This window comes from Schistocerca cancellata, chromosome 2 (assembly GCF_023864275.1).
Source record: "Schistocerca cancellata isolate TAMUIC-IGC-003103 chromosome 2, iqSchCanc2.1, whole genome shotgun sequence".
In the NCBI taxonomy this organism is placed as follows: Eukaryota; Metazoa; Arthropoda; class Insecta; order Orthoptera; family Acrididae; genus Schistocerca; species Schistocerca cancellata.
In genome coordinates, this window is record NC_064627.1 from 726039135 (window position 1) to 726053980 (window position 14846).

General features: G+C 43.5%; 1 protein-coding gene across 2 annotated transcripts in view; it reads right to left on the minus strand.

Annotated features, from left to right (window-relative positions):
- The window catches only part of LOC126162524 (macrophage mannose receptor 1-like), a 163707-nt gene that overhangs the window by 103792 nt on the left and 45069 nt on the right, over positions 1-14846 (minus strand). The window contains exons 5-6 of one of the 2 annotated variants that reach the window (XM_049919095.1): positions 13830-14222; positions 1389-2139 (exon numbers count right to left, since the gene is read on the minus strand). The exons of the other annotated variant lie outside the window; for it this stretch is intronic. Coding sequence (XP_049775052.1) covers positions 1973-2139; positions 13830-14222 — 560 coding nt within the window. The 3' untranslated portion in view covers positions 1389-1972. Of the gene's footprint in view, positions 1-1388; positions 2140-13829; positions 14223-14846 lie in introns of those variants that run through there. 2 annotated transcript variants of the gene reach the window in all.

Below are 14846 nucleotides of genomic sequence, written 5' to 3' on the forward strand. Positions count from 1 at the left end.
CATCGTCCGTTGTGCCACTTTCATTGTAATTAACCTCAAACTCTACTACTTTGGACTGTGTTGGTAATATCTGAAGAGTTTCTATAATTCCAGCTTCAGAAACTTCGCGACTGCGATAGCAAGCCATTATAGCTGCCAGTCAGTATACAAGTAGCAGACGTGTAATACCCGTTATACGCAATAATCTATGAAACTGATCAGTGTTGGCTGGAAAAGGAGCCAAATAAATTGCAAATTGCATAGTCATGAGAGGTGGTCAATTGACCGCCACTGGGAACCAAAAGACATCTGAATAAATTGTAGTTCCAAAGCAAAATTATTATGGAAAATTGAACAGTGTCTAAAACTATTAAAAGTCAGAAAATAACAGGAACGGAGTATTTTTAACACCGATGACATTTACATCTCAAAATTAAAAAATGGTCAACTGACCTCTGCCTGGCATTGTGGAGTTAAGCCATGACACACGGCAACAGGGACAACAATGCTGTACTAGTTCTTACGCCGTGTGTTCGTTGCTCGTTTCTGTCATCGTTATCATCAAAACAGCACCGATCACTTTTCCCATTTTTTTATAATGACACCATATTTCAAGATACTGCAAATTTTATGAACAAAACTTTCTCCTTTTTTCAAAAATAAGGCTTTTTAGAACGAAAATTGAAGCACTGCTGCTATGGCTAATTAATATTTCGGTTCTTTACTCGGTTATTACTAAAAACTACCTGTTGTAAAGAAATACTGAAAAACACCGCTTATTCAGAATTAAAATATGGGTTCGGTTTTAACTGGTCGGTCTTTTTCATTCCTACGTCAATGTCGATGGTGTATTACTTCCAGTGCCTTAAAAGTAGCTCATACGCATACAATCGTTAACAATATTATTATCGGCCACAGAGACCTAATTATTGTTTCTATCGAATAGCATCCGTTACCTGTACAGTATTAGTTTTTTTCCCTGTTTTTCATGATCAGAAATGGTCCGAACGATTTCAGAACTGTTATAAAGCAGAAGTTATTTTTCACAGTTTATTTTGGTTGATAGAGGTCCCCATAATGTAACCAAGAAGGAAACATTTAAAAAGATAAAATCGAACATTGACTGAGATACCTTTCTAGAAAAAATAAAGATATGTTCAGGCATGAAACTTTTTTTAATTCCTCGCGTTGGATTCACGGTAGTTTAATAACTAATTTCTGTGCTATAGTGCAAACATTTGATCATCCGTAGAATTCTCTTAAGAGCTAAGGATACGTTGCATCGACCCGCACAAGTGCATTTATTTGACGTACATCACGCAACTATACACCTCGCAACTGCTAAACAATAATGAGGTATCTCTTTGTTGATACTGCCGTTGGAGAAAATTTACAATAATATCACGAGATCGTATCAATATGTTTACTTCGGACATACAAATGTCAATACAACATCTAGAAGTAAAATAACATGTAGGTAACAGCAACAATGTTGAAAAAAATTTGCTTAACATAGTGTCAATAAGATCTACGATTTTTATAAAAAACTTTTGATAATAAAAGTCAAGCTGAAACAAATTTAATTTAATAGCCTTTTTTGTTGGCAATTAATATCTTTATAGAATTACGGAGTTTTCTATGTGTGTTCGAGAGCGAAAACTATTATTTCTTCCTGAGAAATCCACAGACTATATCATACATACAATTCGTACTTTAATATTTCGACTTATATTTTATGGAATTAAAGAGGGGCAAAGAATATTAATAAAAATGAGGTAGCTGATACAGCGGATTATATTTCACACAGTCGTAATATGTACACTGCACGCGATACACAGAGCTAAGAACGTGCTACAGATTACTGAGATATAATTATTCTCATTTCAGCTGTACAACTGTTCCGTCCTTCACTCGGCTTCGCAGCTTTACCGAGATCAGGACGGTCCCTTCTTTTCATTGGTGATATGAGCTGTTTTCTGGAAACACCAACTTATTATACGGGCGCAATCTCACAGATGAAGAGGAACTTCTTGTCGCACAGTACGTCATTGTAGTAGCCTCTGCCCGTCAGAGTTAGGCAGTTCTCGGGTTTCCCACCGTCGACGTTGTTCGGCTCGTTAACGCCCCAAACCTGGAACTCCATGTCTTTTAGGTGCCTGCCTGTAAGAAGTAAACGAAGAGTCACAGACTGTAGTAACCACTTCAGTTACTGCACAAAGATGATATCACTAGGATGCTTCGAAAACGATTGTTCTCTGCAAATTCATGAATGTACACGATACACACACACACACACACAGACACACACACACACACACACACACACACACACACACACATACACACAAAGTCAAGAACGGAAAGAAAGAGGAGCAGAGAAGAACTATGAGACGACACGTATATTCTCACAGTAGCTACAGTCAAGATATTACAAACATCAAACTGCAATGAAATAGCAATTAAATCATCACATTTAAAAAATTATGGAAAACTTATTCTTAGTAATTATAAAGTATTTAATAAGACAGGTAAGAAAAGCCATCCTGATGTATAACTGCATTAGATGAACTATGGGTGCCATCAAAGATCTTTTCCCTTATTTCTTACGTTACTCTTCTTAGTGATTTTTGCAAATACTTCAAACGTAGCTTACTGTCTACTATCAACGATGCAAGTAATAAGCTAATATTGGAGGTAATCGACATTATCATATTAAGACAGTATTAATTGCGAGTCGCGATAATGATTGATCGAAAAGCTAAATATCCCTTCACATTCGCACAGTTACATACGTTATTACTGAAGTTAACTTTGGTCACTGAAGGTATGTTCAGTATTCTATGTAATTTCATACCTCTAAATTTATATAACCTCGATTCAGCAGTTACCTTATGGCCAACATAAGACTTATCATCAGTTTGTAGTACAAACAACAACAAATGTTGGTATTATATTTGTGAAATATTTTGACTAAGTTCGGCCATCTATGTCTGCTTATGCACCAATGAATTTGACACAAGAAATAACACGGAATATTTATACTTGCTCATGAATAATCTTCAACACATACGAATTTACACGCATAATGAAACGCAAATTGTCGTTAACATGAACAATGGCCGAAATTACGTACTTAGCGTTAATTATCGACTTAACATTAATTAACTGCTTAGACTACCAAAGAGATGCTTTCCTTAGTCGCATTAGTGACACAACATCAACGGCGTCGCAGAAAGCTTCAGATGTTCAACGAAAATAGATACTTAATAACGTATGGCACAATGTAACCAAAGGTACTCCTCCCCTGTTGAGTCATAATCGCTTTCTATATGTGAATACAATTACTACCGGTGAACTGTAGCGAAAGCCACCTACAGAGCTTGAACGATGTAGTTCATGCAAAATCAGTGTGACAACTAAAAGAATGAGCGCACTGTGGAAGAAGACGCTTGCAATATCATTGCCGTTTCGATATGTACCGAAGAGATCACAACACGGGGAAGCTATGAAATATTTTTCAGCAGCTTACTGTAATGTGCCATTGATATTCTCCTCTCCTTGTCATTGTCATGAGAGATGTAGAGACCCAGAGAAGACAGGGCTTATTTTGCCACAAACACACCCCATGACGGAAGGGAACCCGTTTGGAATGTCAGCAGTTTCAGACGAAGTACTACATGCTTTCACGTACGCCTTATTGCAGTTAGATGTTACTGATACCAAAGATCAAAAATTCAAATCTACAGTTACACATATGACATCGTATGTGAGAAAAAGATACAGCCTCTTTATGTTGTCTTGTATGCTAGTTGTAAAGCTTTTAAAGAATCTTCGAAACTATTAGTAGGATTTACAGTCCCTATGCTCAAACATTTGAAACATACCGACATGCTGGGACGGAATTGCGTCAGAAAATGTAGTTAAGAGACTTGAGTTTATAAAAATCGTGTACTACTCGTGCGTGAATGATTTCATTTCCTGCTCAGGTGGACAGGGCGGTACCATTCTTTTGTAGAACATCAGTTCCACTTTCCCTGACCAGGAAATGGCTGTGACAACTGTAATTCCGTTAGGGATAATAAGATGAATTAGAGATTCAGAAATTTCTTGACAAAGGAAACACTCGGATAGCCGGCCGCGGTGGTCTTGCGGTTCTAGGCGCTGCAGTCCGGAAACGCGGGACTGTTACGGTCGCAGGTTCGAATCTTGCCTCGGGCATGGATATGTGTGATGTCCTTAGGTTAGTTAGGTTTAAGTAGTTCTAAGTTCTAGGGGACTGATGACCTAAGATGTTAAGTCCCATTGTGCTCAGAGCCATTTGAACCATTTGAAACACTCGGATCGTAATATTTCATTGTGGATTTCCATTCCTCGCCGAATGGACAGGACTGACCATTACAGCTCTTGATCTCTCTCTATCACTTTTTTGTGTGTTTGTGTGTATGTGTGTGTGTGTGTGTGTGTGCGCGCGCGCGCGCGCGCGCGCGCGTGTGTGTGTGTATGTGTGTGAGTGTGTGTGTGTGTATCAACTTAAAAAAACTGAGAGCTAGGCAGTGTACTTACGAAGAAGAACTAATTGACAAGGAATTTCATACGATGGCCATTACCTTCAAACCAAGTATAAAAACTAAAATTATCGTCAACTCGAAGATTGGCTTTAAGACGACAATGCTTTACTAGGCGTGGTCATATTGCAGGTGGTACACCGTTATCTTCCTCTGACCTCTGACCTGACTTACGCAGCCAGTTGTAGGAGGAAAATACAGATTAACGTAGGCTTCAAACCACGTCCTGACTGGCAATTTTCCACATTAACTACCATTGTCACAGGTGAAAGATGCGATAAGTGACATAATTCCTCGATTCACAGGATATCGAACACGAGACGTGTGCATCCGCATTCTGTTTTTTGCCACCACTCTCCTCTACATCTTTGGCATCACATAGGTATTGCGTTCGTCGGCCTAGCCTGTGAGGGCTTACACTGATCAGTGACAACATTATGACCACCGACCCATTATCGATATAATTCCGTCCAGGCAATAGCAGCGTCATCTGACGAGGAATTACTGCTAGTCAGACTCACGCACGGTGAATTTCCCGCAGTGTGAGTGAGCATGCTCTTCTGCGTAGAGCGGGGAAGGGGGCACGTTCTACCTGATGGCCCGGAGGCTGGGCAGCAGTGCTGTGGTGGGTATTTTCAACACATGGTGAAACCGAGGTCAGACCACGTCTAAACGTCGTGGGGCTGGGCGGCTGCCCCTCATTATAAAAGTCGGACGTCGTAGGCTCGGCAGACTGGTACAACAGGACAAACAGGACAGGCTGCGAACTGTGGAGGAACTAGCATCAGATTTTAGCGCTGGACAGAGTACGAGTGTGCCTGAACACATAGTGCACTGAATACTCCTAACTACGGGCCTCTGCAGCCGAAGACCCATGCATGTGCCAATTGTTAACACCATGACATCGGCAACTACTATTATATGCGCATATGACCATAGGCAACGCATTTTGACACAACGGCAGAGCGTCGCATGGTGTGATGAATCCTATTACCTTCTTCGTCATGACTATGGGAGGGCGTGAATCCGTCATCTTCCAGGGGAACAGCTCATTGACACATATACTGCGGAACGGAGACAAGATGGAACGGCTCCATTATGCTCTTGGGAACTTACACGTGGACATCCGTGGGTACAGTGGAGCTCATGCAAGACACCACGATGGCCAAGGAGTATCGCACAGTGGTTGCAGACCACTTACACCCCTTAATGACGATCATGTTTTCCGAAGGCAGTGGCATTTTTGAGCAAGGTAATGTGCCATGTCACAAGACCAAGAGTGTGATGGAGTGGTTTGAGGAACACAGTGGCGAGTTCAACTTGATGTGAAGGTCATCCAGAGTGCAAGATCTGAACCCGCTCGAACACATCTGTAATGTTGTAGAACGTGTTGTCAGAGCTCATCGTCCCCCTTCTCGTAATTCACGGAATTAGATGACTTGTGTGTGGAAATGTGGGGCTAGCTCCCTCCAGTCACCTATCAAGGTCTCATTGCTTCCACGCAGCGACGCGTCGCCGCTGTCATCCATGACAAAGATGGACATACTGACTATTAGTTAGGTGGTCATAATATTCTTGCATATCAGTGTACCCTTCATTGGCGTTACCTGTGCAGGTATTCTATCCGTTAAGTCCTTGTATTGCTTAGATATTACGTAATAAATAAAAGTAAAATTTCGTCTTTAAAACCTAATGACTCCTAGAAGATCAAAAGTCTCCATAAAACGATTGAAAAATAAAAGTTTTCGTGTAAATAAAATATCATTCGAAGATTTATCTTTGAGGTTTCGCTATGAAAATAACACTATATTCCTAAACATTAAGGGGAACTTTACTTTATTTCTTTCTTTTGCTTGTGCCGTTTTCCCCACGGATACGCAGGGTCGGCATGGTTAATCGGATATGGCATTGTTAGTTGAAGGGATGGCTAAAATACCTGGGAAAATTAACCACTGAACCAACAAGCCACATATCATTCCAAAATGTTAAATAACAAGTCTCATTTGTTCAGCAACAACAAGAAAGATGTTGACTACTATTGTGGTGTAAAAATTTGACGATAATTGTACAGGGTGTACATAAAGCCCGGGAACACTTTCAATTATTTATTGCGCAGGAACCAAAGATTGTACAGATATCAACATATGTCGTTTTGAAGAGCAACTCTGAAAGTTTTTTTCCGTGTATACCGTGTAAGTAGGCTGTTTATGTTTTCTTTATGTAAGTAGGCTGCTTATGTTTTCTTATTGGCAACGTTACGTAGCGCTCTATATGAAAATCACTGGCTGTGCTGTGTGCAGTCTGTGGCTAGTTTGCATTGTTGTCTGCCATTGTAGTGTTGGGCAGCGGCAGCTGGATGTGAACAGCGCGTAGCGTTGCGCAGTTGGAGGTGAGCCGCCAGCAGTGGCGGATGTGGGGAGAGAGATGGCGGAGTTTTGTAATTTGTCATGAACTGCTCTATATATATATATATATATATATTATGAAAACAAGTGTGCTACAGCTGTTCAAAAACAAGTGTGCTACAGCTGTTCAACGGATGTTTAGAACCCAGTACTGTAAGGAACCATCAACAAGGAAGCCTATTTACCACTGGCACAACAAATTCGTTACGGCGGGTTGCTTGTGCCCGGCAAAGAGAAGCGGACGTCCCAGTGCGAATGAAGTGAATGTGGAACCTTGTTTACGACTGACGCTGACTATCGGCAAATTACCAAATTACGCTGTGGCGGTATACATGAAAAAAAAAAATCAGGGTTTATCTTCAAAATGCAATATGTATGACACCTGTACAACGTTTAGTTCTTGTACAATAAATAATTGAAAGTATTCTCGAGCTTTACGTACACCCTGTATTTTATGACCAAAAACAAATGGATAAAGACATTCAGCAACATGAACTAAAGATTTTTGCGTCGGCAGCCCTTGCTTCGTTGAAGTAGAAACTCGATACTTAGTAGATAAGCATGGTCTTCATCTCCAGGAGAAGGAAACAGGTACGAAAGGAAGGTAGAGCATAATTATTTCAGAGCCAACCATTTTTCTGTTTAAACATGCACCAAAGTTCTCTTGGAAGCGGCGTCTTAATAAAAAATAACGCACTTCAGAAATTTTTGAAATTCAAATCAAATATCGTTAAAGAAATGGAGCAGTTACTGAGGCTATCTCTCCAGTACACAAGCATGTATTGTGTCATAAAATAAAGATTCTACAAATTGTGTTTTGCAATAGCAGAACGGTTAATCTCTTATCGTGCAAGCACGCAATCGATGCCGCAACTAATAACCTCCACGATGATGATGTAACAAAGTTTACGCCTTTCTCTGAGTCCACTGGAAGTATAAACTTTGTATAGTAGATATTAATACTACGCCTAACTTTCTTCACTACTGAAAGTGTGTTATCTCAGTGTAATAAACACGACAAGTAATACTTAATACTCTCCTCTCACTGCTGCTGTTGAAACCTAATGGAAAACTTAATCGACATTGGATTGACCTTATATGTCAACCAGTTCAACTAACAACAACGTTATTGCCCCAAGATGAAACGCATTTCTTTGAAATAACAATTGGTTTCGTTAAGTTAGCCCAAGATTACTTTGTTTAAAGAGCTACTGTGATTTATAAAGACTTGTCTGTTTGTTATTTCCACAAATTTCAGACTTTTTTCAAAGTGAAACTAGTTTGTACCTTTTTAGGTTGAGCCTATACATTTTTATTATAGAATTCCAGATTGAGCCCGACACATACGTTAATAAAAAAAAAACATTTTTCTCGAAAATGGGTAACTACTTTTTCTGGCAAAATTCCACGAAAATAAGGAAAGATAGTCCTAGAAAGTACCAGAATCATTTCGAAACGAATGGCTCCCTTTATTTTCATGGAAACTACAACTGATACAGCAAAAACAATACACATAACAAACTTAAAGTAAGAATTTCAGGTACATACTGTTATTTATCCACATAGTCACCACCATTCGTTACGCACTTTAGACAACGCTCAGTAAGAACGCTTCATGCCGCGCTCATAATAACCTGAACCTGCTGAGGCTAGCCAACCTTTGTCGACAGCAACCATGCAGGGAAAATTTAGGGGATGTAGTTTGTCTTCCATAAACCCAAAGAGAGGGAAGTCTGAATGTCCCAAATCAAGAGTGCACCTTGAATGTTGTACGACAGTCTAGCTAAATTTCGTATTGAGTCCAACGATATCAGTACTGCTGTGTATCTTCTTCTTTGTCATGACTCTGGAAATTTGTGCTTTACTCTTAGTCATATATGCCTTGTATCATTCTAAATTGACATTTGTCTTATAGACTAAGAAATCGGAAAGAAGAAAACACTTCCTATTTCAGAGGACTGTGCACATCACGTCACCTGCAGCGGCGTGGGTATTGAACTTCTCAGTTACCGCAGAATTCACATATCGTCATTGCATGAACTGTGTTTTGGTCTGCAATGGAGCCGCGCCGACTCATATTCAGTGGTGCTGACATTGAGAAAATTTTCACTACTAAGCCCATATTGGTCCAGCAGGTCCAGATAAGTTTTAGTTCGATAAATTTTTTGTCGCTTGTTATAACTGAGGGAAAGTAACACACAAGCTGAGGTGTTACAGATGACAATGATCTGTTCATAACAAATCATCCTATATGTTTTGAGACTGGAGTAAGGAACAAGAGAAAAGTGAAGATGGTGGTACTTTTAGTGCTTCTGGTGTTCTACGTAGTCTCCCCCTCCTTCCAAAGAATGCTTATACAACTACGTCAAACTATCTAAATGTTCCTCTGGAATGTTTATCAACACACACGTCACATTAATACGCTCCTGGAAATGGAAAAAAGAACACATTGACACCGGTGTGTCAGACCCACCATACTTGCTCCGGACACTGCGATAGGGCTGTACAAGCAATGATCACACGCACGGCACAGCGGACACACCAGGAACCGCAGTGTTGGCCGTCGAATGGCGCTAGCTGCGCAGCATTTGTGCACCGCCGCCGTCAGTGTCAGCCAGTTTGCCGTGGCATACGGAGCTCCATCGCAGTCTTTAACACTGGTAGCATGCCGCGACAGCGTGGACGTGAACCGTATGTGCAGTTGACGGACTTTGAGCGAGGGCGTATAGTGGGCATGCGGGAGGCCGGATGGACGTACCGCCGAATTGCTCAACACGTGGGGCGTGAGGTCTCCACAGTACATCGATGTTGTCGCCAGTGGTCGGCGGAAGGTGCACGTGCCCGTCGACCTGGGACCGGACCGAAGCGACGCACGGATGCACGCCAAGACCGTAGGATCCTACGCAGTGCCGTAGGGGACCGCACCGCCACTTCCCAGCAAATTAGGGACACTGTTGCTCCTGGGGTATCGGCGATGACCATTCGCAACCGTCTCCATGATGCTGGGCTACGGTCCCGCACACCGTTAGGCCGTCTTCCGCTCACGCCCCAACATCGTGCAGCCCGCCTCCAGTGGTGTCGTGACAGGCGTGAATGGAGAGACGAATGGAGACGTGTCGTCTTCAGCGATGAGAGTCGCTTCTGCCTTGGTGCCAATGATGGTCGTATGCGTGTTTGGCGCCGTGCAGGTGAGCGCCACAATCAGGACTGCATACGACCGAGGCACACAGGGCCAACACCCGGCATCATGGTGTGGGGAGCGATCTCCTACACTGGCCGTACACCACTGGTGATCGTCGAGGGGACACTGAATAGTGCACGGTACATCCAAACCGTCATCGAACCCATCGTTCTACCATTCCTAGACCGGCAAGGGAACTTGCTGTTCCAACAGGACAATGCACGTCCGCATGTATCCCGTGCCACCCAACGTGCTCTAGAAGGTGTAAGTCAACTACCCTGGCCAGCAAGATCTCCGGATCTGTCCCCCATTGAGCATGTTTGGGACTAGATGAAGCGTCGTCTCACGCGGTCTGCACGTCCAGCATGAACGCTGGTCCAACTGAGGCGCCAGGTGGAAATGGCATGGCAAGCCGTTTCACAGGACTACATCCAGCATCTCTACGATCGTCTCCATGGGAGAATAGCAGCCTGCATTGCTGCGAAAGGTGGATATACACTGTACTAGTGCCGACATTGTGCATGCTCTGTTGCCTGTGTCTATGTGCCTATGGTTCTGTCAGTGTGATCATGTGATGTATCTGACCCCAGGAATGTGTCAATAAAGTTTCCCCTTCCTGGGACAATGAATTCACGGTGTTCTTATTTCATTTTCCAGGAGTGTATGAACGTCGTTTATGTCATCTAAGCGTTGTCTCGTCATGTGAATTTCGGAACTTCATCGTTTTATGGTAGCTTCGTGTTGACAACAGAGTCTACATCTACATCTACATTTATACTCGGCAAGCCACCCAACAGTGTGTGGCGTAGGGCACTTCACGTGCCACTGCATTACCTCCCTTTCCTGTTCCATTCGCGTATGATTCGCGGGAAGAACGACTGCCAGAAAGCCTCCGTGCGCCCTCGAACCTCTCTAATTTTACATTCGTGATCTCTTCGGGAGGTGTAACTACGGGGGAAGCAATATATTCGATACCTCATCCACAAACGCACCCTCTCGAAACCTGGACAGCAAGCTACACCGCGACGCAGAGCGCCTCTCTTGCAGAGTCTACCACTTGAGTTTGCTAAACAACTCCGTAACGCTATCACGCTTACCAAATAACCATGTGACGAAATGCACCGCTCTTCTATGCATCTTTTCTATCTCCTCTGTCAACCCGACCTGGTACGGATCCCACACTGATAAGCAATACTGAAGTATAGGTTGAACGAGTGTTTTTGTAAGCCTCCTCCTTTGTTGATGGACTAAATTTTCTAAGGAATCTCCCAATGAATCTCAACCTGGCACCCGCCTTACCACCAATTAATTTTATATGATCATTCCACTTCTAATCGTTCCGTATGCATACTCCCAGATATTTTACAAAAGTAATTGCTACCAGTGTTTGTTCCGCCATCATATAATCATACAATAAAGGATCCTTCTTTCTGTGTATTCGCAATTCAATACATTTGTCTATGTTAAAGGTCAGTTGCCACTCGGTACACCAAGTGGCTATCCGCTGCAGATCTTCCTGCATTTCGCTGCAATTTTCTAATGCTGCAATTTCTCTGGGATGATTCTTTTCCAGAAAAGAGTTGTTTGTGTTTTGCGTTTCTGTCAGACTGTGTCAGACTCGTTCGTGAGCCAAGGTGTGCAAGGCAAACCTTGCACAGACTGTTCGTTTCTTCGAAACACAGTTGGAGAATTTCGAACACTTCGCTTAGAATTATTGTTCCGTTGTGATTTTTTACACAACATTGGCACACTACAGTCATACTTCCATTGCCTGTTCACATCTGACGGGTGGACCGTGTATTTGTTGTTTGTACAGTCGTTAGTTCAGACTGATGTAGGTACTGCGCTGACGTCACTTCTGCTACAGTAATCAAATCAGTCTCGGAACTATTTGAACAGACGGTGTACAATTCCCTGATCGTAATCTGGAAGATAAACTGATCTAGACGCCGTTCATTACGAGGCATGACTGTTGAGCAAGGCAGACTGGAACGTGGTTTATCGTGCACATCGTTTTCACCGCTATAAAAGTGCCATTTTGGAATCATCTGCTGCTTCTGCTGCTGCTGCTACACTACACTACTGGCCATTAAAATTGCTACACCAAGAAGAAATGCAGATGATAAGCGGGTATTCATTGGACAAATATATTATACTAGAACTGACATGTGATTACATTTTCACGCAATTTGGGTGCATAGATCATGAGAAATCAGTTCCCAGAACAATCACCTCTGCCCGTAATAACGGCCTTGATACGCCTGGGCGTTGATTGAAACAGAGCTTGGATGGCGTGTACAGGTACAGCTGCCCATGCAGCTTCAACACGATACCACGGTTCATCAAGTGTAGTGACTGGCGTATTGTGACGAGCCAGTTGCTCGGCCTCGAATGACCAGACGTTTTCAATTGGTGAGAAATCTGGAGAACGTGCTGGCCAGTGCAGCCATCGAACATTTTCTGTATCCAGAAACGCCCGTACAGGACCTGCAACATGCGGTCGTACATTATCCTGCTGAAATGTAGGGTTTCGCAGGGATCGAATGAAGGGTAGAGCCACGGGTCGTAACACATCTGAAATGTAACGTAAACTGTACAAATTGCCACCAATGCGAACAAGAGGTGACCGAGACGTGTAACCAATGGCACCCCATACCATCACGCCGGGTGATACGCCAGTATGGCGATGACGAATACACGCTTCCAGTGTGCGATCACCGCGATGTCGCCAAACACGGATGCGATCATCATGATGCTGTAAACAGAACCTGGATTCATCCGAAAAAATGACATTTTGCCATTCGTGCACCCAGGTTCGTCGTTGAGTACATTATCGCAACGGTCCTGTCTCTGATGCAGTGTCAAGGGTAACCGCAGTCATGGTCTCCGAGCTGATAGTCCATGCTGCTGCAAACGTCGTCGAATTCTTCGTGCGATGGTTGTTGGCTTGCAAACGTCCCCATCAATTGACTCAGGGATCAAGACGTGGCTGCACGTCCGTTACAGGCATGCGAATAAGATGCCTGTCATCTCGTCTGCTAGTGACACGAGAATGTTTGGATCCAGCATGGCGTTCCTTATTACCCTCCTGAACCCACCGATTGCATATTCTCCTAACAGTCATTGGATCTCGACCAACGCGGGCAGCAGTGTCGCTATCGATAAACCGCAATCGCGATAGGCTACAATCCGACCTTTATGAAAGTCGGAAACGTAATGGTACGCATTTCTCCTCCTTACACGAGGCATCAACGCCGGTCAACTGCTGTTTGTGTATGAGGAATCGGTTGGAAACTTTCCTCATGTCAGCACGTTGTAGGTGTAGCCACCGCCGCCAACCATGTGTGAATGCTCTGAAAAGCTACTCATTTGCATATCAGAGAATCTTCTTCCTGTCGGTTAAACTTCGCGTCTGTAGCACGTCGTCTTCTTGGTGTAACAATTTTAATGACCAATAGTGTATGTCCCAGGACAACAAAACCAGCGACCAGATTAGTCCTGCACCGACATAATCTGGCTCGGACAATCAACGTCAACACTAAACGTAGGAGGTATCGATTCGGGGTGACCTCTATGCGACAGAGGTTTTCATTGTAACATTTGGAGATGCAGACATCAAGAAACGAACAGTGTACGATGTGTGTTTATGGCAATAACTCCGATGCGACAACTTTAACGGACACTGAATGTGGTGCTTACCTGTTTCGGTGACGAAGTCGCCTTCGACAGCTTCATCAGTGAAGCCTACGAAGTAGCCATCATACTTCGGCTCGACGAGTCTCAGCAACGCCTCACCGCGGCGCCACGTGTCAGTGACAGCGAGCGTCGCGTTCTCTGAGTGACACACCGCTGCTGCGTCCGCATATACTCTTTTCTCCGTGTGCACCTTGTAGAAGCGCCCTGCGTCCGCCGACCATGTGTAGCCATCGGGTAGGCTCACCGAAAGCTGGCGCTCACACAAGAAAGGCGCTGGATTCTCGCAATTAACGTCGTTCAACAGTCCGTCGTTGCGGACGTCGACGCAGTCTTCTTCTATACCATTACCGTTGTTGGGCTCATTAGGCTGCCATGGCAGGTACGGCACTGGACGACCTGGTACAGTATAGGAGGTTCGATAAGACACAGGATTAGGTTAACTATATTGTAAACGGATCGGCTGCATTAGAACCAGCCAAACTTGGGCACAGTGTAGAGGAAAAAAATAATAACGCTAAAGCGCACATACGGGAAAGTAGCTCATTAAAACTGTAAGTAAAGTCCGTTTTGCAGACAACTCGAGGTAAACATATACATTTTGTTTGAAAAATATCATATTATCGCCTTGAGTTTCAGTAGTTTCAGTAGTCTGGCCATCATCGGGTGCATAAGAATATTCACAGCATCATGTTACCGAGCGGGGTGGCGCAGTGGTTAAACACCGGACTCGCATTTGGGAGGACGACGGTTCAATCCCGCGTCCGGCCATCCTGATTTAGGTTGTCCGTGATTTCCCTAAATCACTCCAGGCAAATGCCGGGATGGTTCCTCTGAAAGGGCACGGCCGACTTCATTCCCCATCCTTCCCTAATCCGATGAGACCGATGACCACGCTGTCTGGTCTCCTTCCCCAAACCAACCAACCAACCAACAGCATCATGTTAGTCAAAATATAATCATACACTACTGGCCATTAAAATTGCTACACCACGAAGATCCCGTGCTACAGGCGCGAAATTT